General features: G+C 41.8%; 1 protein-coding gene and 1 pseudogene across 1 annotated transcript in view; both read right to left on the bottom strand.

Annotated features, from left to right (window-relative positions):
* The window catches only part of KALRN (kalirin RhoGEF kinase), a 709132-nt gene that overhangs the window by 360250 nt on the left and 322871 nt on the right, over positions 1 to 26011 (bottom strand). The window contains 1 exon segment of the mRNA XM_078146745.1: positions 6874 to 7066. Coding sequence (XP_078002871.1) covers positions 6874 to 7066 — 193 coding nt within the window.
* On the bottom strand, positions 12577 to 17212 carry LOC110208242 (ceramide glucosyltransferase pseudogene; annotated as a pseudogene).

Raw genomic sequence — 26011 nt, 5'->3', positions numbered from 1 at the left:
TGTGTGAGCGTGGATGTGTATGTATGTGTGTGTGCTGTTTATGTGCAGTGTGTTTCCCTTTCTTTGAATCCCCAGCGTAGTTCTTGGCAAACAGTAAGAATTTCATGTTTGGTTACTGGTCCTCACAGCAATCCCACAAATTAGGTACTATTGTAATATTCATTTTGCAGATAAGAAAACTGAGACCCAAAAAGGTTAAATTAATTATCTGGGGTCACACAGCTAAGAACTGTCTGGAATGGGATTACAACCAGCCCCCCAAGACTCCAAGTCCACTGATTTACACTCTTACCGCTAAAATGGGATCTATATCCACATCCAGATAAAGAACTGATGGACTCTGAATGCAGACAGAAGCACACTTTTTTCACTTTATTCTTTCTGCTGTTTTTTTTTTCTTTTGATCTTTCTCCTTTCACAACTTTGACTAAAATGGAAGTATATTTTACATGACAGCACATGTATAACCTATATCAAATTGACTACCATTTTTGGAAGAGGTGAAGGGAGAGAGAAAAATTTGGAACTCAAAATCTTGTAAAAATGAATGCTAAAAATTGTCTTGCCATGTAATTGGGAAAAATAAAATATTATTTTTTAAAAATGGGATATATAAAAACAAAAAAGAAGAAAGAACCAAAAGAAACAAGCAAATGGGGCCAAGAGGATCTCAATCTATATCCATCTTTTGACTAGAAAGGAAGATGACATCGGGGGATTGTGGGACTTATTGGTCCCAAAGGCAAATACAGTCAATTCTCTTTAGGTCAGTCAATCAAGAGGCATTTTGCCAGGCTCTGTGCTAAGCACTGGGGACACAAAGAAAGGAAATCAAAAAGAAAATCAGCTCTGCCTTCAAGGAGCTTACATTCTAATGGGGGAAACAATGTGTAAACAACCATTTACACATTAGAAGATATACAGAGACAAAAGTCACTCAGGATGTTTGGAGACTAGCAGACAAACTCCAAAGCTCTCAGTCTAATTGTATCTTAACAAGTTTGAATATCCCTTTGAATATCTCCTGTCCCTCTCCCCTGCCTGAATGGGGCCAAGGCTTCTATTAAGAAGAGCAGAAATGTGGATAAGCCCAGCTCCAGGGCCAAGGTAGAAAGAAAGCTGGATTTGGAGTTCCTCAGAAGTAAATTCAAATCCTGGCTCTGCCATTCAATACTCATGTGACCTCGGACAAATCACTTAATTTATTAGGGCCTCAGTTTCCTCAACTATAAAATGAGGAGGTTGGACTGTTGTCCAGTCATAGACAGTCATGTCCAACTCCTTGTGATCCCATATTTGGGGTTTTCTTGGCAGAGATACTGCAATGGTTTGCCATTCCCTTTTCCAGCTCATTTTACACACGAGGAAACTGACACAAACAGGGTTAAGTGACTTGCCCAGGGTCACACAGCTAATAAGTGTCTGAGGCCAGATTCGAACTCAGGAAGATGAGTCTTCCTGACTTGAGGCCTGTCATTCTATCTACTGCTTGACCTAGCTTCCCCTGAAGGTTGAACTACATAGCCTCAAACATACCTTCCATCTCTAAATCTAATTCTTCCTTGCTGATTTTTATTAAACTCCAGATTTACTGGCCCAATTTAATATGGACATCTAAATTAAGTAAAGCAGATTCAAGGAAATCATAGCTACTTGGACGAGATGATTCCAGAAATCAAATCATCCATCCCTTTGACTCAGGGCAGTGCACCTTCTCCAAATCCCTCCTAATCTATGAGATCCCCACCCTGGGAAATCAGATGCCCCGGGCCTCTATTGCCTCTTTTCTGTTTTCCTTCTGTTTGCAAGAGGCAAAGTGATACTGTGAATAGAACCAGTGACTGGAATCCACAAAGGCCTGCTTTTCTTAGAGAACCTATCTGTAGGTCTCAGGTTCTCTGGGGGCAGACTGGAAGTCACACTCTCCCCATGAGAACCAGGAATCCTGAGATAGAAAGTTCCAAACAGCCCTGTAAATACCCTACATGCTGAGCCAGGGGCTGTACTCCCACTCCTTCCTTCCTTTCTTCAGTGAAGCTGCAGGCTGCTCCTCCTCCCCCCAAAAAAGGAAACAGTTGCTAAAGATACTCCTGAAGATTACATCAGTAGCTTGAATCCTTAACACTGCAGCTACTCTCCTGCTGTTTATTACATCACAGGGATTGGATGGGCCAGCTAGGTGGCACAGTGGATGGAGCTCTGGGCCTGAAGTCAGGAAGACCTGAGTTCAAATCTGGTCTCAGACGTTTACTAGCTTAGCTGTATGAGCCTGGGCAAGTCATTCAACCCTGTTTGCCTCAGTTTCCTCATCTGTAAAATAACCCGTAGAAGGAAATGGCAAACCACTCAGTATCTTTGCCAAGAAAACCCCAGATGGGATCATGAAGAGTCAGACATATTGCAAATGACTGAACAACAACAGAGATTGGTCACCAGAGGGTCAAAAACAATCTCCGCGCCCCCCCCCGTACATTAATAACACTTTGTTCATTGCTTTCCTAGACATTTATCATTTTTCATTTTGTATTATACTCCTTGTATACCTGCATTATCTCACTATGAGATAATAGCCAAGGTCTCACAGGTATTATCTTACTTTTAACATGAAAACTTTACTGACCCCAAAGCATTTTGTCCCCTCCTTCACTAACTACCTTGTATTTATCAGCTTGGTATTTGTTTTCTATTTATTCTGTATATACTTATGTCTCCTCTGATCGATTGCAGACTTTTAAGAGTTTGGATTGTTTCAATCTTTGTCTGGGTATCTTCAGCACCAGCACAGTGCCTGGTACTTAGTAAGGTACTCAATATTTTTTTAAATTAATTGAGATCAGCAGCATTGTCTTAACCCCCCACCCCAGCACAGGCTTTGCTGAGAGACGGCTAGAGTGCTGGAGTGGAAGTCAAGAAAACCTGTATTCAATCCTATCTCTAAAATTCTTAGCTCTATCACATGGGCACGTCCCATAAACTCTATGCCTCAGTTTCCTAATCCATAAAACAAGGATATAAGTAGGGCTTGGTTTTTTGGGGACCTTATCAATGATTTTAGTGGAATAGGGAGGGTCTGGGCAAGCAGACATCCTTCTAGGCCATTGGAATTTGAGCTCTTTGATGTCAGGGACCACGTTTTCACCTTACTTGTTGACTGACCAGTGTAGATGAATAAGGTTCTGAAACTCATAGTCTTATACAGAGTTGCCAGGGGCATGAGGAGATTAAGTGACTCATCCAGGCTCACATAACTAGTATATGTTAGAGGCAGGAATTTCACTCAGATCTTACTAACTTTGAGACTGGTTCTCTATCCATTATACCAGGCTTCCTTCTATAATACTTAATACTAATATTATGTGTGAAAGTATATGGCTCTCAGGAGAACATTGTACAGTGATGATCAACTGTGAAAGACTTAGCTACTCTGATCAAGAAAATGATCCAAGATGATTCCAAAAGACTCATTCTATTCACCTCCAGGGAGAGAAGTGATGAACTCTGAGTGCAGATTGAAGCATATTTTTTCCACTTTCTTTATTCTTCTTGTTTCTTTTTTTCTTGTCTTTTCTTTTACAACATGGCTAATATGGAAATATGTTTAACATGACTTCACATGTATAATCAATATCATATTGTTTGCCTTCTCAAGGGGTGAGGGAGGGGCAGGAGAGAGGGAGAGAATTTGGAACTCAAAATTTTAAAAAATGAATGCTAAAATGTTTTAAAATATAATTGGGAAATATTTAATGAAATAAAAAATATATTTTAAAGTGTATGGTTCTTTAAGGTACGAGAAGTGCTTTGTATACATTCTTGTTTAACTTCCTTCAAAGGAAATTCAAAAGAGACAGTGTCTACAAAGCATCATTGCAAACTTTTAAAGCCCTATGTAACTATTGGCTTTTTAAAAAATTATTATTATTATTCAGCAGGGACACAACAAAGGCTTGTGACCAGTTGCTATGATCTGTTAGCCTAACTCCCATTAGACCTTTTCAAGACTGCCTTCCATTGTTAAATCTGTATCAGCTGACAACTCCATATTAAATGCATCTACCAAAGACTTCTCTAATACTTCACCAGGGCATGGACATAATTTTGGTTTCCTGATGGCTATGATGGTGGAATACAAATCCTGGTTGGTCCTACCAAGCTCAAAAAGGTTCCACATAAATGGACTGTGTGTCTATCACCATGAGGATGGGTGTAGGCAATCAAAGGGAAGAATAGTCAAAGGATTGGCTACCACCTGATGAAATACTCTGCCAGTTAAGGCACTAGACCAGTGGAAGGTCACATGTGACCCTCTAGGTCCTCAAGTGTGGCTCTTTGACCGAATCTAAATTTCACAGAACAAGTTTGGATTCAATCAAAAGGCTGCACTTGAGGACCTAGAGGACCACAGGTGACCTCGAGGCTGCAGGTTCCCCAACCCTGTGCTAGACTAAATCAACAGCTAAGGCATAGAAGGGTTGCTGCTTGCATCAGTAGAAGGACTGTCCTTGCTAAGGAAATCATAGATCCTTGACATATAGAAGTATTAAGTAGCCTTTTGCTTTATATACGCTCAACACTTAAAGATTCTGCTTGTCCTGTATGTTTTTAATGTGTGCTAACTTGTTTTCTAAGGATCTGTTTCCCCCAATGGAATGTCAACTCCTTGAGAGCAGGCACTGTTTCATTTTTGACTTGGTATGCTAAGAAAGCCCCTAAAGAGTTGGACACAAGGGGCAGCTAGGTGGTACAGTGGATAGAGCACCGGTCCTGGATTCAGGAGGACCTGGGTTCAAATCCGGCCTCAGACACATAACACTTACTAGCTGTGTGACCCTGAGCAAGTCACTTAACCCCATTGCCTAGCCAGAAAAAAAAAAGAGTTGGACACAACTGAAACAACTCAACAACAACAATAACAACAACAATAACAACAACAACAACACCCAGCACCTGCCCAAAGGGCTTAGTAAAGGCTTGTGGATTGACTGGTTTGGTGGTCGACTGATTTTCTGCCCGCTATAGCATTTTCTCCTTTCCTGAGCGGGAGGTTGCGAGGTAGTCTTCCTTTAGAGTCTAGGACAGGCTTGCCCTAAGGAAAGGCCAGGTAGTTAAACCTTTTTATTAAGTTTCGTGATTTACCAGAAAGGTCATCTCCAGTGTTTTTAGCTCATAAATTCCAGTCTAATGCCATAGATCTTGTTTGTACAAGATGGAAGGAGGGGGGAGGTTAGGACAGAAGTCTCCTTCAGTGCTCCCGTGTTTTACCTAAGGTGATTGATTGGGGGCTATGGGAAGGGGGCTCCATGATTTCTGCACGAAGTCACCTAACCCATTGCTTTAGTTACACCTAGAGCCATCATCCTACCAGAGTCAGCCTCGACAGCAGCACAGTTCACATTTTCTTACTGCCCTTAGAGGATGGAAAGCTGCTGACAGATTAATAGCAGTTCTCAGAGCCTTTTAAAAAGAAAATACACGTGAAATCTCCTCTACCCACTGGGGAGAGAGGAAGGTCAAGAGGAGCCTAAGACCCAGAATTCTGAGAGAGGCGAACGTCCCAGAGTGAGAGGCAGAATAAATGCTTGATGAATTGACTTAAGTTGGCGTGGCATTCATTCAAAATCCTCAGGCCCCATGGCAAGGGATTCATGAGCCCTCTGGGGATAGCTAACTTTAGACAAAAACTTGACTCTTGAAATCCCCCCAACTCTATAGTATGCAGAGTACTACTGGAAGACCTGGGTTCAAATCCCACCTCTGACTCTTAACTAGGTGAGTGATCCTGGGCAAGTAACTACTTGCCTCAGTTTCCTCCTTTGAAAAATGGAAAAAATAGGGGCAGCTAGGTGGTGCAGTGGATACAGCACTGGCCCTGAAGTCAGGAGGACCTGAGTTCAAATCTGGCCTCAGACCAAACACTTGACACTTACTAGCTGTGTGACCCTGGGCAAGTCACTTAACCCCAATTGCCTAAAAAAAAAAAAAAGAAAGAAAGAAAGAAAGAAAACAATGGAAAAAATACCACCTACCCTCACGGGGTTATTGTGAGGATCTAATGAGGTAATATAATAAGTCATTTTCAAACCTTAAAAGCTCTACGTAAATGTGAGCTATTATTATTATGCCTAGCTCCTCCCCACTGAGCTAGGGACTCTTTCTACAAAACCTTTGTATGTTGTAATTCATGTAAGAAGACTAAAGGAAAAAATATTGACACAATGGCCAAAAAAATGTGAGGGAAAACAACATTGAAAGGCATCAGAATTCAGATCAGTGTGGTAACTGATCTTGAATCCAGAGGCATGAAAGTGAAACTTGTCTCTCTTTTTTCAGCAGAGAGGTGGTGGACTTTGGGTTTAGAATATGGTATGCATCATTAGATAGAGTTAAGATGTTGGTTTGGTTTTTATGATTATACTTCTTTGTTAAAGGGGAAGGGGTGTGTAGAAGGAAGGAAGGAAAGGGAGAAGGAAGGGAGGGTGGGAGGAAGAGATAAAGAGAGAAAGAAAGAAAGAAAAAGACAGAAAGACAGAAAGGAAGGAAAGAAGAGAAGAAGAAAGAAGAAGAAGAAGAAGAAGAAGAAGAAAAGAAGAAGAAGAAGAAGAAGAAGAAGAAGAAGAAGAAGGAAAGAAAGAAAGAAAGAAAGAAAGAAAGAAAGAAAGAAAGAAAGAAAGAAAGAAAGAAAGAAAGAAAGAGGAAGAAAGGAGAAAGGAAAGAAAGATGGAAGAGAGAAAGAAAGGAAGGAAGAAAGGCGAGAGAGAGAGAGAGAGATTTAAAGGACTGATGAGAAGGAAAGAGGTAAAGTAGAGTTGGGGCCAAGGTGCTATGGAGAGGACAAGAAAAACCATAAATGTCATGAGAGAAACAACTTCTCACCTCAAAGATAAATTTGGAGCTTCCAAAGTTGGTTTTCTGCTTCTGCCAGAAGTTGTCGGGTTTGATGATGAGGGCCACATGGATCTCCGCAGGGAAGGCCTCCTGCAGTGTCTTCAGCAGGGGCTTGATGAGGTCCCACTTGGAGCCCCTCATGTCGATGATAACAGTGAAGCCACGTTTGCACACGTCCTCACTGCAGGGAAGGAAGTAGGGCAGATTACTCACTCCAGCTGGAACAAGAGGGAGGGGCACCTCAAGCTGCTACAGTTCTGAGTGGCCATACCTGGCCAGTCTGGGGTAATGAAGACTTTTAAATTTCCCTGACCTTGGAAAAGCAACACTGTTTAGTGGATAGAGCACTGGACTTGGAGTCAGGAAGACCTGAGTTCAAATCCATCCTCAGATACTTATTTGCTGTGTGACCCTGGGCAAGTCACTTAACCTCAGTGTGCCTCAGCTTCTTTAGCTATAAGATGAGGGGGTTAGACTAGATAGCTTTTGAGATCCCTTCCAGCTCCCAAATGTCCCTCTTCCAGGAAGCAATCCAAGATTGATTTCATCTCACCAACCACTCGCTCTACTTTTTCCAGGCACTCAAGGCCTTAGTTTGTGTGGCCTTCTGGCCTTTGCCATTATGTTTCATTATAAGTGTTCATAAGTGTTGTTGTTACTAAGTCTGTGTACGTGTGCGTACGTACTTCTAATTCTACTCGCTTGATTTCTACCATTCTTTCTGTGAAGAAATCTAAATCTCTAGCCCAGACCTTTCCCCCAATTCCTGCTCTTCATGTCCTTGAGGGCCAGCACTCTCTACTACAACCTGAACTTGGCATTGATCTCCAAACTCCCCGTTCAGTCATAGAATCACAGACCTGGAAGGCACCTTCCGAGCCATCTCATCCAATCTCTTCATTTTACAGGTGAGGAGGCCTAGGCCAAGAGAGGAGAACAGACTCATCCCAGGTCACACAGCTAGTAAAGTAACAGAGTAGGAATTTGAACTGGGCTCCTCTGATTCCCAAACAAGATGGTGTCCTTTCCCTTGCACCAATGTGCCCCCCTAGCCTTCTGAGTCCTTGTTTCTGTTCATAATACCTACCTTCTACCAGTCCTATAAATCAAAATCAACTATGATTTGTGTCTCTCCTCTACACCCAATTAGTTGCCAAGCCCCATCAATTCTACCCGAGTAATGTCTCTTGCACCCAGCTCCTTTCTGATGGGGTTCTGGCCCTTACTATCTTTTCCTTCAGACCAAATACAAGAGCTCTTGTTTAGTCTAGAATTGAGACAATAGCTAAGGTCTTTGTCTGCCTCTGAAATTGTGACTCAACATGGTTTGGGTTTTTTTTTTTTAAGGTAATTGGGGTTAAGTGACTTGCCCAGGATCACACAACTAGTAAGTGTCAAGTGTTTGGTCTGAGGCCGAATTTGAACTCAGGTCCTCCTGACTTCAGGGCGGTGCTCTATCCACTGCGCCACCTAGCTGCCCCTTGACTCAACATGTTTAAGAGCCTCTTAACTGGACTCCCTACCTTGAGTCTCCCATTCCCTAACCCAATCAATTCAATTTAATAAGCATTTATTAAGTGCCTACTATGTGCCAGGTGGGCAGCTAACTGGTGCAGTGGATAGAGTGCCAGGCCTGGAGTGTGGAGGACCTGAATTCAAATGTGACCTCAGATGCTTCCTAGCTGGGTGACCCTGGGCAAGTCACTTAACCCTGTTTGCCTCAGTTTCCTCATCTGTAAAAAGAGCTGGAGAAGGAAATGGCAAATCACTCCAGTATCTTTGCCAAGAAAACCCAAGATGGGATCATGAAGAGTTAGACATGACTGACTGACTAAACAAACAACAAAATGTACCAGGCACAGTGCTAAGCACTAGGGATATGAAAAGAGGCAAAATCAGTCAAATTTACTCGACACGCCACTGCTGTGTTGATCTTCCTACACTAAATGATTCCCTTACCAAAAATTCTTTCAGAGTTCCCTGATGCCTACCAAATACAGCCAAAATTCTTTAGACTGACATTCAAGTCTCAGTACAATAGAGCCCTAAAGCACCTTACCATCTATATTTCAGGAGGGAATGTTATATACTGAGAAAAGTCTGGAAGTCTTGGCTTTCAATGTGGCACTGACATTTACTAGCTGTGTGGCCTTTAACTATGTTGCTGTGGTGCTCGTGTCCTGTTAAAGACCTAGAAGGAGTCACTAGCCCTTGCACTGAACCTTTAGAGAAGATTTGTTGGCCAGCATGGACAAAACTCATGCAAGATGAGAAGGTGTGGGGAGGGTTCTGAACTTTATCGTTGAAGGAAGTCTCGTATTGTGAGATCGCAGGTCCCCTGCAGTATTGCCCACCATTCCCCTATGTATATTCTATGAACTAACCCAAATGGATCACATGATATTCTTTTAATATTTTTGGGTTTCCTACTTCCTCACTTTTGCTTGCGCTGTTCCCACTACCAAGATTGCCCTTCCCCCATGCCTATTATTTAAATCTTACCTTCAAGGGCCATCCTAAATATCACCTCCTTCATGAAGCCTCTCCTGATCTCCCTTATTTAGATGTAATCTCTCCCATCCTTGGAACTACTCAGCATTTTATGCCTCTTTTAAAGTACTTATCACATTCTATGTATTGAAGTTATTTTGTGTACTTGTATCACCTGCCTTGCTAGACTGTGAGTTCCTTAAGAACAGGGACTGTCTTTCTCACCTTTGTCTCATTCACGCTACCTGCCTTTCTAGAACAGTGCCTTCTATAGAGTAAGTGCTCAGAATTACTCCTAAATTAAATTGAATGCCTGCCCTATGAAGAAATCTGTTCTTGTTTAATTTATAATTATCATGTTCACTAGCCTAATTATGTTTAACCTATGCTCATTAAATTCACAATATCTAGCTTCTTTCAAGTAAAAGGTTCCCAAAGAAACAAAACCGAACACTTTGTAGTTATATTGACCAAGTGTGTTCCTAAAGAAGAGATGAAAAGATGCATCTTCTTTCAGTTTTTTGCAGAGGCGATGGATTGTGAGTATGGTACGTTGCCTATAGAATCAGACTTGTTTGATGTGTTGGTTAGTTTTATAGAACTGTTCTTTTTCTTCTTGTCTTTCCTTTTAATTTCTTCCTTTCTTCCTTCCTTCCTTCCTTCCTTCCTTCCTTCCTTCCTTCCTTCCTTCCTTCCTTCCTTCCTTCCTTTTTTTCTTTCCTTCTACAAAGGATCACTTACCAAGTAGGAAAGTGAGGAGGGATTAATTCAGAAATGAAGATAATATAAAATAAATCAATACAGTAACTTTTAAAAATCAGATACGAGATAGAAACATACTAATTTTGTTCAATGTGTTATGCGCTGAGCCCCCTTCTTTTGAGATGTGGTATAGTCTAAGCATTAGACTTGGGATCAGGAAGATTTAGTTTTGACTCTCCCACCCAATACAATGATAGGATCATAGTTTTATATCTGCAAGGGACTTCAGAGGTCATCTAACACCACCAACACCTCCTCATTTTGTAGATAAGGAAACTGAAGCCTTGGGCTAGCTATGTTCCCTGGGCCTCAGTTTCCCCATCTGTAAAATGAGGGGATTTGATTCAATGACATCTAAAGTCCCTTCTAGATTTAAATCTGTAATCCCATGAGATGGGACATTGGAAGAGAGTCCTACTAATAAAATTCAGAGAGGCACTAGGCTAGATGTGACTAGAGCTCTCAATACCACTCCCTTCCTTAATTATGGTTATGGACTGGGGAACAGCACTAGCCACAAACCCTTTACTCAAACACCTGTGCCCACCCCCACAAATGACAATGAGCAGAACCAAGACCGTGAGTATCATTTATGCTACGCCACGCCTCCCGCCCTACCTCATCTTCCCTGGTAGTACACACTCCACTTCTTCTTGCCATGCAATCTCTCTCCACTATGTCCATAAAATTTTACCAAATGCTCTCTTACTATCAATTACCAGCAAGTTTCCATATACACCCACTTGCCCTGTACCTACCCTCTGATTCCCTTAAATAGTGGCCTCAAGGCCACATGTGGCCCTTTAGGTCCTCAAGTGCAGCCCTTTGACCGATTCCAAACTTCACAGAACAAATCCTACCCCTGGCCTATGCCATCTGTCTGCCCTTGCCACAGCTGTAGCCAGAGTGCAACCCAACCTGCACATGTACCACCTTTCTTCCTCTGAGGCCCTGCCTGCCCCTCAGACCTGCCTGAAAAAAAGAGAAAGGCTAAGAAGGCATGGTCAAGTTGTGGCTGTCATTGCCTATGTAACAAAGTCATCATTTCTAAACTCCTTAGGATACTCTTTGCCTAGGAGATAGGATGACAACCAAGAATCACCTACCCAGCAAAATCCTTCAGGGGAAAAAATGGTCCTTCAGTGAAATAGAGGACTTTCAAGCATTCCTGATGAAAAGACCAGAGCTGAATAAAAAATTTGACTTTCAAATACAGGACTCCAGTGGAACATGAAGAGGTAAACAGGAAAGAGAAATCATAAGAGACTTATTAAGATTGAACTGTTTACATTCCTGCATGGAAAGATGATATTTATAACTCATGAGACCTTTGTCAGTATTAGGGTAGTTGAAGGAAAAAAATTGTATGTATGTATAGATAGATAGATAAATAGATAGAGGGCACAGGGTGAGTTGAAGATTAAGGGGTCATATCTGGAGAATAAAATTAAGGGATGAGAGAGGATGATACTCGGAGAAGAAAGGGAGAGGTAGAATGGGGTAAATTATCTCACAAAAAAAAAACCCAGAAAAGAAAAGTCTCTGACAGTGGAGGGGAAACGGGGGAAGGTGAGAGGGAATGAGGGAATCTTGTTCTCATAGGATTTGGCTTAAGGAGGGAATAACATACACATTCAATTGGGTATGGAAATCTGTCTTACCCTACAGGAAAATAGGGGGAGAAGGGGACAAGAGAGCAGGGGGTGATAGAGAGGAGGGCAGATTGGGAAAGAGGGTAATCAGAAGCAAATACTTCTGAGGAGGGACAGGGTCAAAAGAAAGAATAGAATAAATGGGAGGGCAGGATAGGATTAAGGGAAATAGAGTTAGTTTTTCACAACATGTCTACTAAGGAAGTGTTTTGCATAACTGCACATGTACAACCTATATTGAGTTGCTTGCCTTTTCAATGAGGGTAGGTGGGGAGGGAGAAACAGAGAAAATTTGGAACTCAAAGTTTTAAAAACACATGTTTTAAAAAAAAATGTTTTCACATGCAACTGGGAAATAAGAAATACAGGAAATGGGGTACAGAAGTCTATCCTGCTCTACAGGAAAATAGAAGGGGAAGGGGATAAGAGAAGGGAGGGGGGAGAGATAGAAGAGAAGGCAGACCAGGGGAAGGGGTATTCAGAATGCATGCCATCTTGGGGTGGGGGAGGGGTGAGAAATTTGGAACTCAAAAAACTTGTGGAAGTGAATATTGAAAACTAAAAATAAATAAATTTATATTAAAAAAAAGAATACTCTTTGCCTAAAACCTCAGCAGCTTACCATATTACTCAATGTATGACTTTTCCCACAGAGTGAGACACAAACACAGTGGGGAAAGCCGCTGGGGTAACAAGTTTCCCTAGGGTCATCTTGCTCTCTCTCTCCCTCCTCTTATAAAATGAGCTCAACAATCAATCAGTCAGCCAACAGGCATTAATTAGGCGCCTACCAGGTGCCAGCCACCATGATAAGTGCTGGGGATATGAAGAAAGGCAAAAAACAATACCTACTCTCAAGGCTCTGACAGTCTAATGGGGGAGACAGCGTGGAAAGATCTGTGTACAAACAAGATACCGACAGGATGAATTTGGGGTAATTTCAGAGGAAAAGCACTAAGATTAAAGAGGACTGGGGAAGGCTTCCTGTAGAAGGTGAGACTTTAGCTGAGGCTTGAAGGAAGCCAAGGAAACTGGGATGTGGAGATGAGAAATGAGGAAACATTCCTAGGCTCAGACGCCCGAGTGCTCCCTGGAGAAGTCTCAGAGAAGGAGAAATGTTGAGGTCCTTCTTAGGACTATTGGCTTTCCCATTCTCTCGCCCTCCCTGAGTTTAGTTAGCACAGTGCCCCATTACTTGCCAAGCTGACACTATCCCCCCTTCCCTCTCATCCTCCTCCCAGGTACCAGTGGGGCATTAGCTAGGACTTATCATTTCCTTTTTGTTTAAGGAACGTACTCTCAGGCTGATAGGTCTTCACAGTAAAAGGTTTGCGGGGCCTAATGTAGTATCTGGCCGACACTGTCTAGCACTATTGCGTGGTCCCTCCAGCCTCAGCACTACCCTTACCATACCATTTGACACGACAAGGGAAGGGGGAGCTAATTCCAACATTATTTGGGTACAACTGTCAAGCCTCCTTATCCAGGGACAGGGAACCAGAAGTAAGCTTGGCTGGTACAATTCTGATAGGCAGCGCTAAGCTCCACCTGACCCTAGCTCTCACCAGGGTCAACTACTCCCTCAGTTCTGGTGTGGACTACGTATGAGTTCTGGTTCTGGCATAGGCCATGATCTCGGACTGACAAAAACACCTGTGAACAGCTGAGCCTTTTCCCACCCAACACAATGACAGGATCATAATTTTCTAGCTAGAAGGGATTTTAAAGATCATCTAACACCACCATGCCCTCATTCTACAGTTGAAGCAACTGAGTCCCCAAGGTCACGGCCACCCTAAGTTCCACTCTCTCACTACCACAATATCTAACATTTACATTTACATAGCACTTTAAGGTTTGCGAACCACCTTATATATATTATCCACATAATAATTCTGGGAGGTGGGTACTATTATTATCCCCATTAACCGATGAGGAAACTGAGGCACAGAGAGTTTATGTGACTTGCCCAAGATCTCACAATGGCTGAGGCCATATTTGAAATTAGGTCTTACTGACTCCAGCTCCAATGCTTTATTTACCACTGCACCACCCAGCTTCCTGCTACATAGATCATCTCCCTTCTCTACTATTTTCTGCCCCCTAAAATATTCCAGTGGAAGTTCCCATACCATCTGTTGCCACTTGACTCATCTGCTCCTTATGGTGGTAGAAAAGGGAAACTCTTATGTTGGAGAGAGTAACATCTATATACTCCCTTCCATCATCTAGTCTCCTAGTATAGTGGTATCAAACTCAAATAGATATGGGGGCTGCTAAACCATATGTAAAGATCCCTGTGGGCCACATAACAACTTTGAAAAACGATATACAAAATGTGTATATATTGTTGTTTTATGAATACATCAACACATTGAAATCATATCGGAACTATATTTTAATATAGTTTGGGCCATACTTGGGAGTGTGGTGGGATTCATGAGGACTGATAGTCATATGTTTCACACCTCTGCCCTACTATCCCAATGCCCTACAGTCCCAAAGAAATTATATGGGAGTACGACTAATTGGAAGAAGCTAAGGTACACTCAATTGCATTATGTGCCTTCATATAAAACTCAAACGAGAGTAGGAGAAATTGGGATTGTGCTGTAGGTTTTTCTAGAAGAAAAGGGAAAAGCTGAGCAGAAGCTCACTGTTCTTAGAACAAAGAAAGAATAAATCCAGATGATTTCATAACATCATTGTTCTATTTTTTCTTTCATTTATTTATTCATTTATTTATTTGAGGAGTTACATTTAATTTTAATTTTATTTTCCTCAATTACATGTAAACAAAAATTTTTAACATTCATGTTTTAAAATTTTGAGTTCCAATTTCTCTCACCCTTTCTCCTCTCCCTTCTCCTTGAGAAGGCAAGCAATTTGATATGGATTATACATGTATAGTCATGCAAAACTTTTCCATATTAGCCATGTTGCAAAAGAAAACACGAACCAAAAAAAATAAAACTCAAGAATGATAAAGCTTTTTTAAAGTGTGCTTTGAACTGCATTCATACTCCAGCAGTTCTTTCTCTGGAGGTGGATAGCATTTTTCATCATAAGTCCTTTAGAATTGTCTTGGATCATTGTATTGATAAGCATAGTTAAATCATTCACAGTTGATCATTGTACAATATTGCTGTTGCTGTGTGCAATGTTCTCTTGGTTCTACTCATTTCATTTTGCATCATTTCACATAAGTCTTCCCAGGTTTTTCTGAAAGCATCCTACTTATTATTTCTTATAGTACAAATAGCATTCCATTATAATCACATACTACAACTTGTTCAGTCATTCCTCAATTGATGGGTATCCCCTCAATTTCTAATTCTTTGCCACCACAAAAAGAGCTGTTATTAATATTTTTGTATGTATAGGTTCTTTTCCTTTTCCTTTAATCTTTTTTGGGGTATAGGTCGTATAGTGGTATTGCTAGGTCAAACCGTATACACAGTTTTACAGCCATTTGGGCATACTTCCAAATTGATCTCCAGAATGGTTGGATCAGTTCATAAGCCCACCAACAGTTGTCCTTATATCTTCTGCCTCCCATCCAACATTTGTCATTTTCCTTTTCTGTCCAATCTGATAGGTATGAGATGGTTCCCCAGAGTTGTTTTCATTTGCATTTCTCTAATCAATAGTGATTTAGAGCCTTTTTTTCATATAACTATAGACGGCTTTGATTTCTTCTGAAAACTGCCTGCTGATATCCTTTGACCATTTATCAATTGGGGAATGACTCATATTCTTATAAATTTTACTCTATTCTGCATATATTAAAGAAATAAGGCCTTTATCAGTGAAACTTACTGCAAAAAAATTTCCCACAGTTTCCTGCTTCTCTTTCAATCTTGGCTGTATTGGGGGGTGTGTGGTGTGTGTGTGTGTGTGTGTGTGTGTGTGTGTGTGTGTGCATGTAAACTTTTTTAATTTGATGTAATCAAAATTATCCACTGTATATATGTTCTCTATCTCTTGTTTAGTCATAAATTCTTCCTTTATCCCTAAATCTGACAGGTAAAATATTCCATTTTTTCCTAATTTGCTAATGATATCACCCTTCATGTTTAAATCATACGCCCAGTTTGATCTTATCTCATTATACAGTTTGAAATGTTGGTCTGTACCTAGTTTCTACCAAATTGCTTTCTAGTTTTCCCAGCAATTTTTGCCAAATCTTGATTTCTTGTCCCAAAATATTGGATCTTTGGGTTTGTCAAATCGTTTTATTTTCTTAATACAGTCACAAAGATGTGGTTGTATGTCAAGGACTTTCTCTGCCATGCCTCCACAATGTATTCTGAAGCATCCTGTTCGCTGGTTTATAGAAGTAGGATCCCACAATGCTGATAGTCAGGGATTCTTGGATGAACCAAACTACTGCTTAATCAAGTTTTGCAAAGCATAGAAGACCACCCCGGATATCCCTGAGTTGATATAGTCAAATATAAACCAGGCCAGGCAACAACATGTGAAAAATACCATGATTTCCCATTGAAATATATGGTAAGTTGTCCATCCAATAATTAAACTGGCAACAAAATATTCAGAAATTGGTTCACAAATTATTGTTTCAGGCAGTATATTAATGGACAATTTGGTCTACTTGATCATTTTGTATTGAATTTAAGAAACTGAATGGGACTCAGAATTTTGCATTGCAACTTGGATATTCATTGCAAACCTCCAACCTTGGTGAGCTATAACTTTAGCCATAAAGTAACCTTCAGCAATGTACTTGGCAAAAGCTATAAGCTCTCCAGCTTGATCTAATACCTCCTTCCTCATCAAACACAATGCTCCTACCACACATTTGAACCCAATAATATTAGCTGAGATATAGGCTCTTGCATATGAAGTTCCAAAATATACCTGTTCTAACGTAGCAGCAAAACTGTGTCTCTCTTCAACATGAGGTAGACCATGAACCAAACCCACTTTTTCTGTAATTTGATTAACCATGTCAGTAAGTGTGTCTGTAATTGCTCTGATTCCACTATCACAAATCCATATAATGTCATATTTTGCAACTTCATATCTTAGCATTAAGTTATTAACTTTGGAATTAACTCTAACCTTCTCATCACCTATAAACAGTCTGACATCCACATTTGGGTATTTGCCAAGAAGCTTTTTATATACATCACTGGCTAGATCATCACGATCTTGTACACAAAGGAGTACTTCATATTTAGGATAATCCAATTCAAAGAACATTTCTGGATCATCGATTATGTTAGGATCCATACCTTACAATGGTTTCAGAAGTGTAATACCAGGGAGTTAATTGTATAGATGTGTGTTGAGATGTAAAAGCATGTAGATAATGGATATGGAATACATGAATCACAGCAAGACGAAGAGGGCAACCCCAAAACAGCCACTCCCTCTTGGGCCAGGTCCACCACTGCCATCACTGAGACAACCCAGCCAGGACCACCATTCCAGTGACTGTCAACACTCCCCCTCCAAACACACACACCCTTTCTTCCCAATGCTGCTGCTCACATGCTCCTCTGAGCAACTCAGATGGGTTTTTTTTCCCACCCTCTCCTGCCCTCTACCCGGGCTGGGTGCTCCTCTTCTTCCTCTTCTTCCCTGACACTCCACTCCACTTCTGCCCTATGCATACTCTTCACTGTTCTTCATAAATAGCAAAGAAGTACAAACATGTTTAAATGTTAAACTTTTGCTTCTTTGAATAGCTAAAAATAGTCTGAAAGAGGGTCCAAGCAGAATTGTCACAGTTAAGAAAAGACAAGAGTATGCCATTCTGGTACTTAGAAGTTCCTTTCCTACCTCCTTACTCCTTCTTGATTTGTTTGATTTATTCAATTGTTTGATAATTGAATTAAGTTATTCTGAATTATCTAATTTTTTTTTAACAAAAATGTATCTCTGGTGTCATATTTGGAGTTATTCCATTCTAGAGTTGTCCATATTTAAAAATATAATGCCTAGATCCAAACCAGAGACACTCCAAATTGCCTGGTAGCAGCAACTAAAGGTAAAGGCCCAATTCAAAGGGCATCCCCTTGAGGTCAGAAACTGTGACACTATCCTTTATTCATTTTTTTGTTCCCACTAAAGCAGACATTATGTCTCTGGGCTGAGACTCAGAAGAACAAAGTTCTAATCTCTGCTCTGCCATTATTCTGCCATGTAACCTCAGACAAGTTATTTGCCCTCTCTGGGTGTCAGCTTTCTCATTTTAAAAATGAGGAGTTTGGACCAGATTTCCAGTGTGCCTTCAGCCTCTGACAGTATCTAGGAGTCTTCCTCTTTTTCTCTATGTAGAATCCACAAAGTTTGTCTTGATTTAACACTTCTCTGATATGTCAGGAAGTAATCTTCTCCATTCCTGGGGCCTGCCTTCGGGCAGAATGGCATTAGTGGCTGAGTGGGAGTTGTACATGGGGGGTGAAGGGGAGGGGAGCCTCTCTTCTTAGAGGCCATAGTCCCCCTTAATCCCCATTCCCATTATTTTCGTTGCACTCACTCCTGCCACAGTTAGGTTCACATGGGAAATTTCTTTCTCTGCTTTGTCTCTCACAACAAATATTTACTGCCACTTGCACCAGCAGGAATTTAACAGACTGTCCCAATGTCTAAATGTGGCAGTCATTAGCAGGCTACAGCTTGTCAGGTAGCAACTTATATGTTATTAACTAATAACTCCTGACAACAAAATGTAGAAATCAGGTGCTAATATTCTCTAGGAAGTTCTCACCAGCTCAGGAGATGAGGGACGAGGCCCAGAGGCAGACCTAGGTGAATGCTGTTAATCTAATTGGAGCCCTGGTGGGGGAAAACAGACAGTTCTCCCAAGATGCATTGGACTTTGGTTTGCTGGGAAAGAAATACCTCACCTTGCAATGAAGGGAAGATATTATTTATTTTTGGAGGGGGATTGGGCAGATTTCTGGTATGAACTAAGATTGTTTTAAGAGCTGGAAGATGTTGACACCAAATCCCCAGGATACCAGGCAGGGGAAATAAAGGGACAGAGCCAAAAGCAAGTCAGTCTTATGCATGGGACCACAAAGATCTTTGATTGGCTGAAACAGAGAGTTTGAACTTCTATGTTTGCTCAGTTTCTTGAAAGATGTGACTACTAAAGTTCTGCCTGTAGACTCAGCTCTGGTTCACACTCTTGGACTCATTCTGGCCAAGGGTCTTGGGTAGAGAGGAAGAGGAGAAGGGAGGTACACAAGTCCTGATTTAGAACCTTTGAATCCAGCTCCAGGCTATTCTTGTGCAGGTTGGCAATTATCTTCATATTCCTGCCCCACTCACGCCAGTGTCCTTTCCACTGCATGGACCTACATAGAGATTTCTCAGAGTCATTAACTAACTCCCTGGCTTAGGTCCACTTCTCCACAGAGCTGTGACCCACAGTTCCCTGCAGATAAAACAAAGGTGGATTTCCTAATCACCCTGGCTGACTAGGCTAAGCTATGAGATTCCTGAGCTGCTCACCCATCACCAAAATCTTCAGTCAAGGGGCCTATCAATTATAGCTCCCTAGCTAGATCTACCACCATGGGACACTCTTCTGATGCTGGTGATCTCACCAGCACCTCCTTTTCCAGTTTGCTGGGGAAAGCTTTGCAGAGAAGAAAATCTGCATGATTTTTCAGGTAGGACATTTATGGATGATCTTGTGCCTTTACTCAAATGGCCCTTTATTTCTCCCACCCTGGGTTGGCATCCTATGAGCCAGCATGAGGGATATTTATTCTTTCCTCACATGTTACTGGGAAAGTAGGATTCCCTGGGCAAAGAAAGAAGATGGGGAGAAGAGTGTGGAGAAAAGAGGAACCTGCTAATCTGTTTCTTTCTGTAGGCAGAAGGGAAGAGCCAAGGGACTGGACTTCATTGGTCAGGTTGCCAAGGAGAAGAGTTGGCAACCAATGATGAGAAATTACCCTAGACTAGGCTCATTTAGTTCTTGTCTATTTAACTATTTTGTAAGAAAAAAATCCTTTCATTCTTCTATTCAAAAATCTTTAATAGCTACAGAATTAAATCCAGACCTCTCAGCTTCATATTTATTGTCTTCCATAATCTAATTCTAGTCTAATCTATCCAACCCAATTTCTCACTACACCCAGGCCCAAACCTGTTTTAAACCTGTGGTTCCTGACTACATCTTGTTACAACTATATTACAGGGTTGGAAGGAATAAAAAAGGAGAAAGGAGAAGCCAAGAGGACAATATAAAATACTGGGTTTTCTGAACCAAGCCGAAGAGCCAATATGGCTAATGAAAGAGGAAAATACCTGTCTTTGGGAAAGCTTCAGTACATTCTCAGAATCCCAGGACGTGAGGGCTGGAAGATATCATGTTGTCCAGCCTCCTTCTTTTAAATACGAGGACACTGAGACCCAGAGGGATGGGGGTAATAATATGTTACTGTTGTTGATGTTTGTCCTTCATTTTCAAAGAGGACCAAAGACATCACAGGGTGATGTTTTGATTACTGTGTGAATTGGATTTAAGTGAGGCCGAGCTGCAGAAAGCTGTCAGCCTCACTTTCTCTTCCAGAGTCATCAAAATCCAGTGGCAAGACAAAAGTCAGGATGGCTGGTGATGGCCCTGAATGCACGGATGACCTTGGTGTCTTGGATGTCCGACCAAGTGCTAAGTGCTCCAAAGTGCCTGCTTCAGCCACCTTCATGGCCATTGGAACAAAGTGTTCTCATCTGCCCATTCCACCACAGGGAAGTCTTCACATGCTTGGAACCCACAGACTCACTAATGAGTTTGTGTCTAGCTGGTTACTCTTGACATGGTTTAGCACATCTCGCCTGAGAGTTTGCAGTCATGTGGCCACTGCCCAGAGTACAGCATCTTCAAGCCACGGGTGAGAGTTGAGTGCCAGATAGATAGCAAAGGTGAATGAGCAGCCCTGAAAAGGGCTTAACAAGCCTTCACACCAGAGGGGCTAGTCTTCCCTGATGACCCATATACTCCAAGGCAGTAATAATAATGATAATAATCATTTACATAAGGCACTTTACATATATTATCTCATTTGATCCTCATGATACCTCTGTGAGGTAGGGGCCACTATTTTTCAGATGACCCTTGTCTACACTCAGATACCCATTTTTCAGATGAACAAACTGAGACTGAAAGAGACTAAATGGCTTGCCTACGGTCACACAGCAACTAACTATTTGAGGCAGGATTCAAACTCAGGTCTTCTTGATTCCAAGTCGACAACCTCATACATTGTATAATGGTACCTAGAGACCTAGAGGTATAATAGCACCTAGCACCCCCTAAATCATAGTGACTTAGTGGCAGCACCAGGACTAAGACCCAGGATTCCTGGCTCCCCACTCAGAGCATTTCCTGAAGTCTTTACTCTATTAAGAAGGAGCAATACCCCTGGCAAAAATAGTCTCAGAAAGGCATGAATCAGATCAGCAAGACTGAGGAGCCAGTGCCAAGCTGACTCAGAAGCTAGCCCCCCTGCCCGAGAGGAGCACCCCTACTTGAGGTGCCCTCAGAGGCTCTGGCAGGCCCAGGAACTGTCTTGACCCCATTTGCCCTGCTCTTCGGATGCCATCTGAGATTTACTGTATCCATATCAATGTCTGGCAGATTCTCACTTGAAACAGCTGCTGGGATAAATATAAAATTAATCAGTTTCTGATCCCATGTGGTGATGGAGAGATTCACGACAAGTAGCACTCCAACATAGAGCCAGCCCAGCCCTGATGAATCCCACATAGCTTATGCCTAGCGTCTTCATATCCAGAGCTCAGGCTGGCTTACTTGAAGGTAACTATAGGGGGAAAAAAATTGAAATGAAGGCACAACTTAGTGGAATGAGAAACCTGAGAGTATAGACAAGGGTCATCCCCTCCACCCCTGCTTGGATGCCATCTCTCCTCATTTCTGGCTCTCAGAATCCTTATGCTCTTTAAAGTTCAGCTCAGGCGCCTCCTCCAGGAAGCCCTTCTTGATTTTTGCAGTTGTTGCTATTCTTTCCCTCCTAAAATAACCTCATATTTACTTTCCAGGTAGGCTTGTAGTCTCCTCCCACCCCTAAATCCAGAAGACCAAGCTCCTTGCAGGCCAGGGCTATCCTTTTCTGTGTTTATCTTTGTATTCCTGGAACTGCATGCAGTGACTTTCATGTGAGGCTAACTCATAAATGTTTTGAATTGAATTGAGCAGGGACTTCATGAATAGTAAGGTCCTCAAGCTTGAGCTATGTGGGAAAAAAAGAGATCTCTATTCTAGAGAGCCATCTTAGTTCAGTGGAAAATGTACTAGGCTTAGCTTTAGGAGACCTGGGTTCAATCTAGAACAGGGGTGGGGAACATTTGGCCCTCTAGATCCTCAAGTTTGGCCTTTTGACTGAGTCCAAGTTTTACAGAACACATCCTTTTATTAAGGGGGATTTGTTCTGTGAAGTTTGGATTCAGTCAAAGGGCTGCGCTTGAGGACCTAGAGGGCCACATGTGGCCTCGAGGACTCAGGTTCCCCCACCCCTGATTCTTCCATTCCTAGCTATATGAATGCATGAAGGTAAGCATTGCTGAGTTGTTTCAGTCGTGTATGGCTCTTCATGATGCCTTTTGGGGTTTTCTTGACAAAGATATAGGAGTGGTTTGCCATTCTCTTCTCCAGATCATTTTACATATGAGGAAACTAAGGCAAACAGGATTAAGTGACTTGACCAAGGTCACACAGCTAGTAAGTGTCTGAAGCCAGATCTGAACTCAGGAAAATGAGTCTTTCTGCCTCCAGGTCCAGCACTCTATCCACTGTACCACATAGTTGCCTCATTAGGTTAAATCATTTAAACTTCTCTGCACCTCAGTTTCCTCATTTGTAAAAAGGGAATGCTAGTGCTTATACCATTTATCTCACATTGTAGTTAAGATGAAAGTGTTTTGTAAACTGTATAGCATTATATAAATTGGAACTATTAATATCTCTCATCCAGCCAATCTTATGGCACTTTATGGTTCTCATGTAGTTATACCATCAATTTTAGCATAAAACATGTCATATTCCCCGTACTATGCTGAAAATTCCTTATGGACAGAAACGTTGCATTCATCTTGTTATCTCCTAGCACAGTGCTCTGCACGTAGTAAACACTTAATAAATATTTGTGGAATAAATGAACAAATGAATGAATGAAGAACACTGGAAGCAATCCTGTCGGGAAGAGTCGAGCATCCAGGCACATGAATCGGCCACTTGTTTCAGTGGAATGAGAATTACATTTGCAATTATAGAATGACCTGAAAAGTGACGTCAGAGGCCCTCCAGTCCAACCCCTTTATTTTATAAAAGAGGAAACAGAGGCCTAAAGAAGTGGTTTTCCCAAGGTCCCACAAATTATAAAGGTCAGAAGTGATATTTGAACTCAAGTCTTCTCACTCTGCTCAATCAATAAACATTGATTAAGCACTTATTATGTGCCAGCACTAGGGATACAAAAAAGGTAAAAGACAATGCCTGCCTTCAAGAAGCAAGGGGGAGACAAAATATAGATGAGTATATATAAATCAAGCAATACATGGGCTAAATATGAAATAATTAACAGAGAGAAGGCACTAGAATTAAGAGAGGTTGGGGAAGGTTTCCTGTAGAGTGTGGGGATTTTAGCTGAGCCTTAAAGAAAGTTAAGGAACTCCAGAGTGAGTGTTCTTCCACTAGAACCCAGAAGAGAGGAGTTCTAATAGAAGAATGTGGCTAATGACAGGCCAAGAGCACAGCACATGGTTTGGGGAGGAGAGGGCGGACAAGTCTAGAGGTTCCGGGCAGCTGCAGAGTTGCTTGAAGGCACTGGGGGAGAAGTATTAGAAAGGGAGGGGTAGAAAATTTATGGACAAAATGCAGATTTCACAATTTTTTCTAGATTTGTGCTTCATCCTCCCTCCCTTCCCTTTTTCATTTTACTTTGTTCCAGTAAATGGGTGGCACCTGTGAGGATCAGAATGACATTTTAATTGCAAAAGGGAGAGGAGGATTTTCTGTGAGCTCCTGGTGCCTGGACTCAAGCTTAGGAAGGGACCGGAAAGCCAGGAAACCCTCTAGAATTGAGAATTCCTGATTCAGGGTTTTGCATATTCACTTGGGGTACTCAGTTGCCTTCCACTCTCTGGTGACGCTCTAGCCCTACTTCTCACTCATCTCCAAAGCTTGGACTAAGGCACAGACCATACAGGAAACCAGTTAGACCACAATATACAGCACTAACATGCACTTCTCATGGCACATAGGTATTTATTTTGTGAAGTCATCAAATCATCAAGTCTAAGAGTCCTACTCTACCTGAATGGGAAACCTTGCTACAATATCCTTAATGTGCGCTCATCCAGGCTATGTTTGAAGAACACCACTAATTGGGAACTCACTGCCTACCAAGAGACCCTATTCCCTTGGTACTGGACAACTCCAAACGTCAGGAAGCTGTCCTCTGGATTGAGCCAAAATCTGCCCTTCAGCAATTTCTACCCATTGGGTCCAGTTTATGCCCTCTGGGGCCAGGCAACCTAAGTCTAATCCTCTTTCCATGACAAATCTTCAAAGACCTTGAAGGCATCTATCACGGTGCCCTTTGGTTTTCCCATCTTTAAGCTAAACACGTCTACTAGCTTCAGTCAGCTGAGCCTAGAGTATAGCAAGGCTTCACATGCCTTCACCATCCTGGCCACACTTCTCTTGTTGTTGTTGTTATTATTCAGTCAGTCAGCTATGTCCTACTCTTTGTGACCCCGTGAACCAATCATCCGTGGGGTTTTCTTGACAAAGATACTAGAGCGGTTTGTCCAGTGGGTCCAGTGGATCCTTTTTGTCAGGCAATCAGAGGTTAAGTGACTTACCCAGGGTCACACAGCTAGGAAATGTCTGAGGCTGAATTTGAACTCAGGTCTTCCTGAGCCCACGCCTTGTGCTCTACCCATTGAGACGCCAGCTATTTCCACCTCTTCTCTAGAAATGCTATAACTAAATGTGGCAGTAGATCTAGCCACTCCATGTGATATGGCAAGGTCAGGGAATAACAGGACAAGGAACCTCTCTCCTTCTCAATTCCATGCTCATCAATCCAGTCTAAGATCCCATTAGCTTTTCTCTGGACTTATATTGATCTTGTAGTTCACTAAACCCCACAGATCTTATTCACACAGATTGTTTTCTAGGCTAGGCTCCCCCACCTTGTACTTGTGAAGTTGTTTTTTAACCCAGATATAGTATTTTGCATTTATCCCTATTCAGTTCCATCATATTGTATGTGGTTCATTGTTTTAGCTTGTTGACATTTTTTTTCCATCCCCATTTGGTTATCCCTTCCAACTTTCTTGCTTCCAAATATTTGATTTTAAGAATGCCATTGATACCTTCACCCACGTAATTGACAGAAATGCTGAATAGAACAGAGTCAAGGAGAGATAACAGGGGCGCACCAAGTGAGGGCATGCCTACAGGTTGATATTGATTCATTAATCATCACTCTTTGGGTCAAATCATTCAATCTCCTCTGAAACCACTTCACTGAACCTAGTCCACATTTTCCCCAACTTACCCGCAAAGATATCATGAGAGAGTCTGTCCCATGCCTGCTGATATCCAGGGATACCCCATCTATAGAATTTCCCCAATTTATTAGTCTAGTAATGCAATGTGGGGTAGGAAGGAAATTATATAAGTCTGGCAACTGCTTTTATGGGTGCTGCAGCCGCAGCTATTGAAGAGCCAGAAAAAGAATTCTCACCATTGAAGTCCTTGGCACTGCCAAATGGTTCATTCTCAGAAGCAGGTAGGATTTTATTAGTGAGAATTATATTAAAGAGGTATTACCATCTGCAGGGAGGTCACTTAAAGCCAGACACCACTGAAACAACTCCACAGCAACAACAACAAAAATGTCAGGCTCTAGGCTGAGTGCTTCCAATATGGAGAAAAGCTCTCAGGGAGCTCCCATTTTCATAGAGGAGACAACAAGCAAATAACTCATTGTTGTTGTTGTTCAGTTCTTTTTCAGTTGTGTCTGACTCTTCAGGACACCATTTGGGGTTTTCCTGGAAGAGATACTGGACTGGTTCGCCATTTCCTCTTCCAGTTCATTTCACAGATGAGGAAACTGAAGTAAACAGGGTGAAGTGACTTGCCCAGGGTCACACAGCTAGGAAGTGTCTGAGGCTGAATTTGAAATCAGAAAGATGAGTCTTCCTAACTC

This window comes from Phascolarctos cinereus, unplaced genomic scaffold, assembly GCF_003287225.1.
Source record: "Phascolarctos cinereus isolate Bilbo 61053 unplaced genomic scaffold, phaCin_HiC Scaffold_726;HRSCAF=1367, whole genome shotgun sequence".
NCBI classification, from domain to species: Eukaryota; Metazoa; Chordata; class Mammalia; order Diprotodontia; family Phascolarctidae; genus Phascolarctos; species Phascolarctos cinereus.
This window is presented reverse-complemented; position numbering and strand designations above follow the sequence as displayed.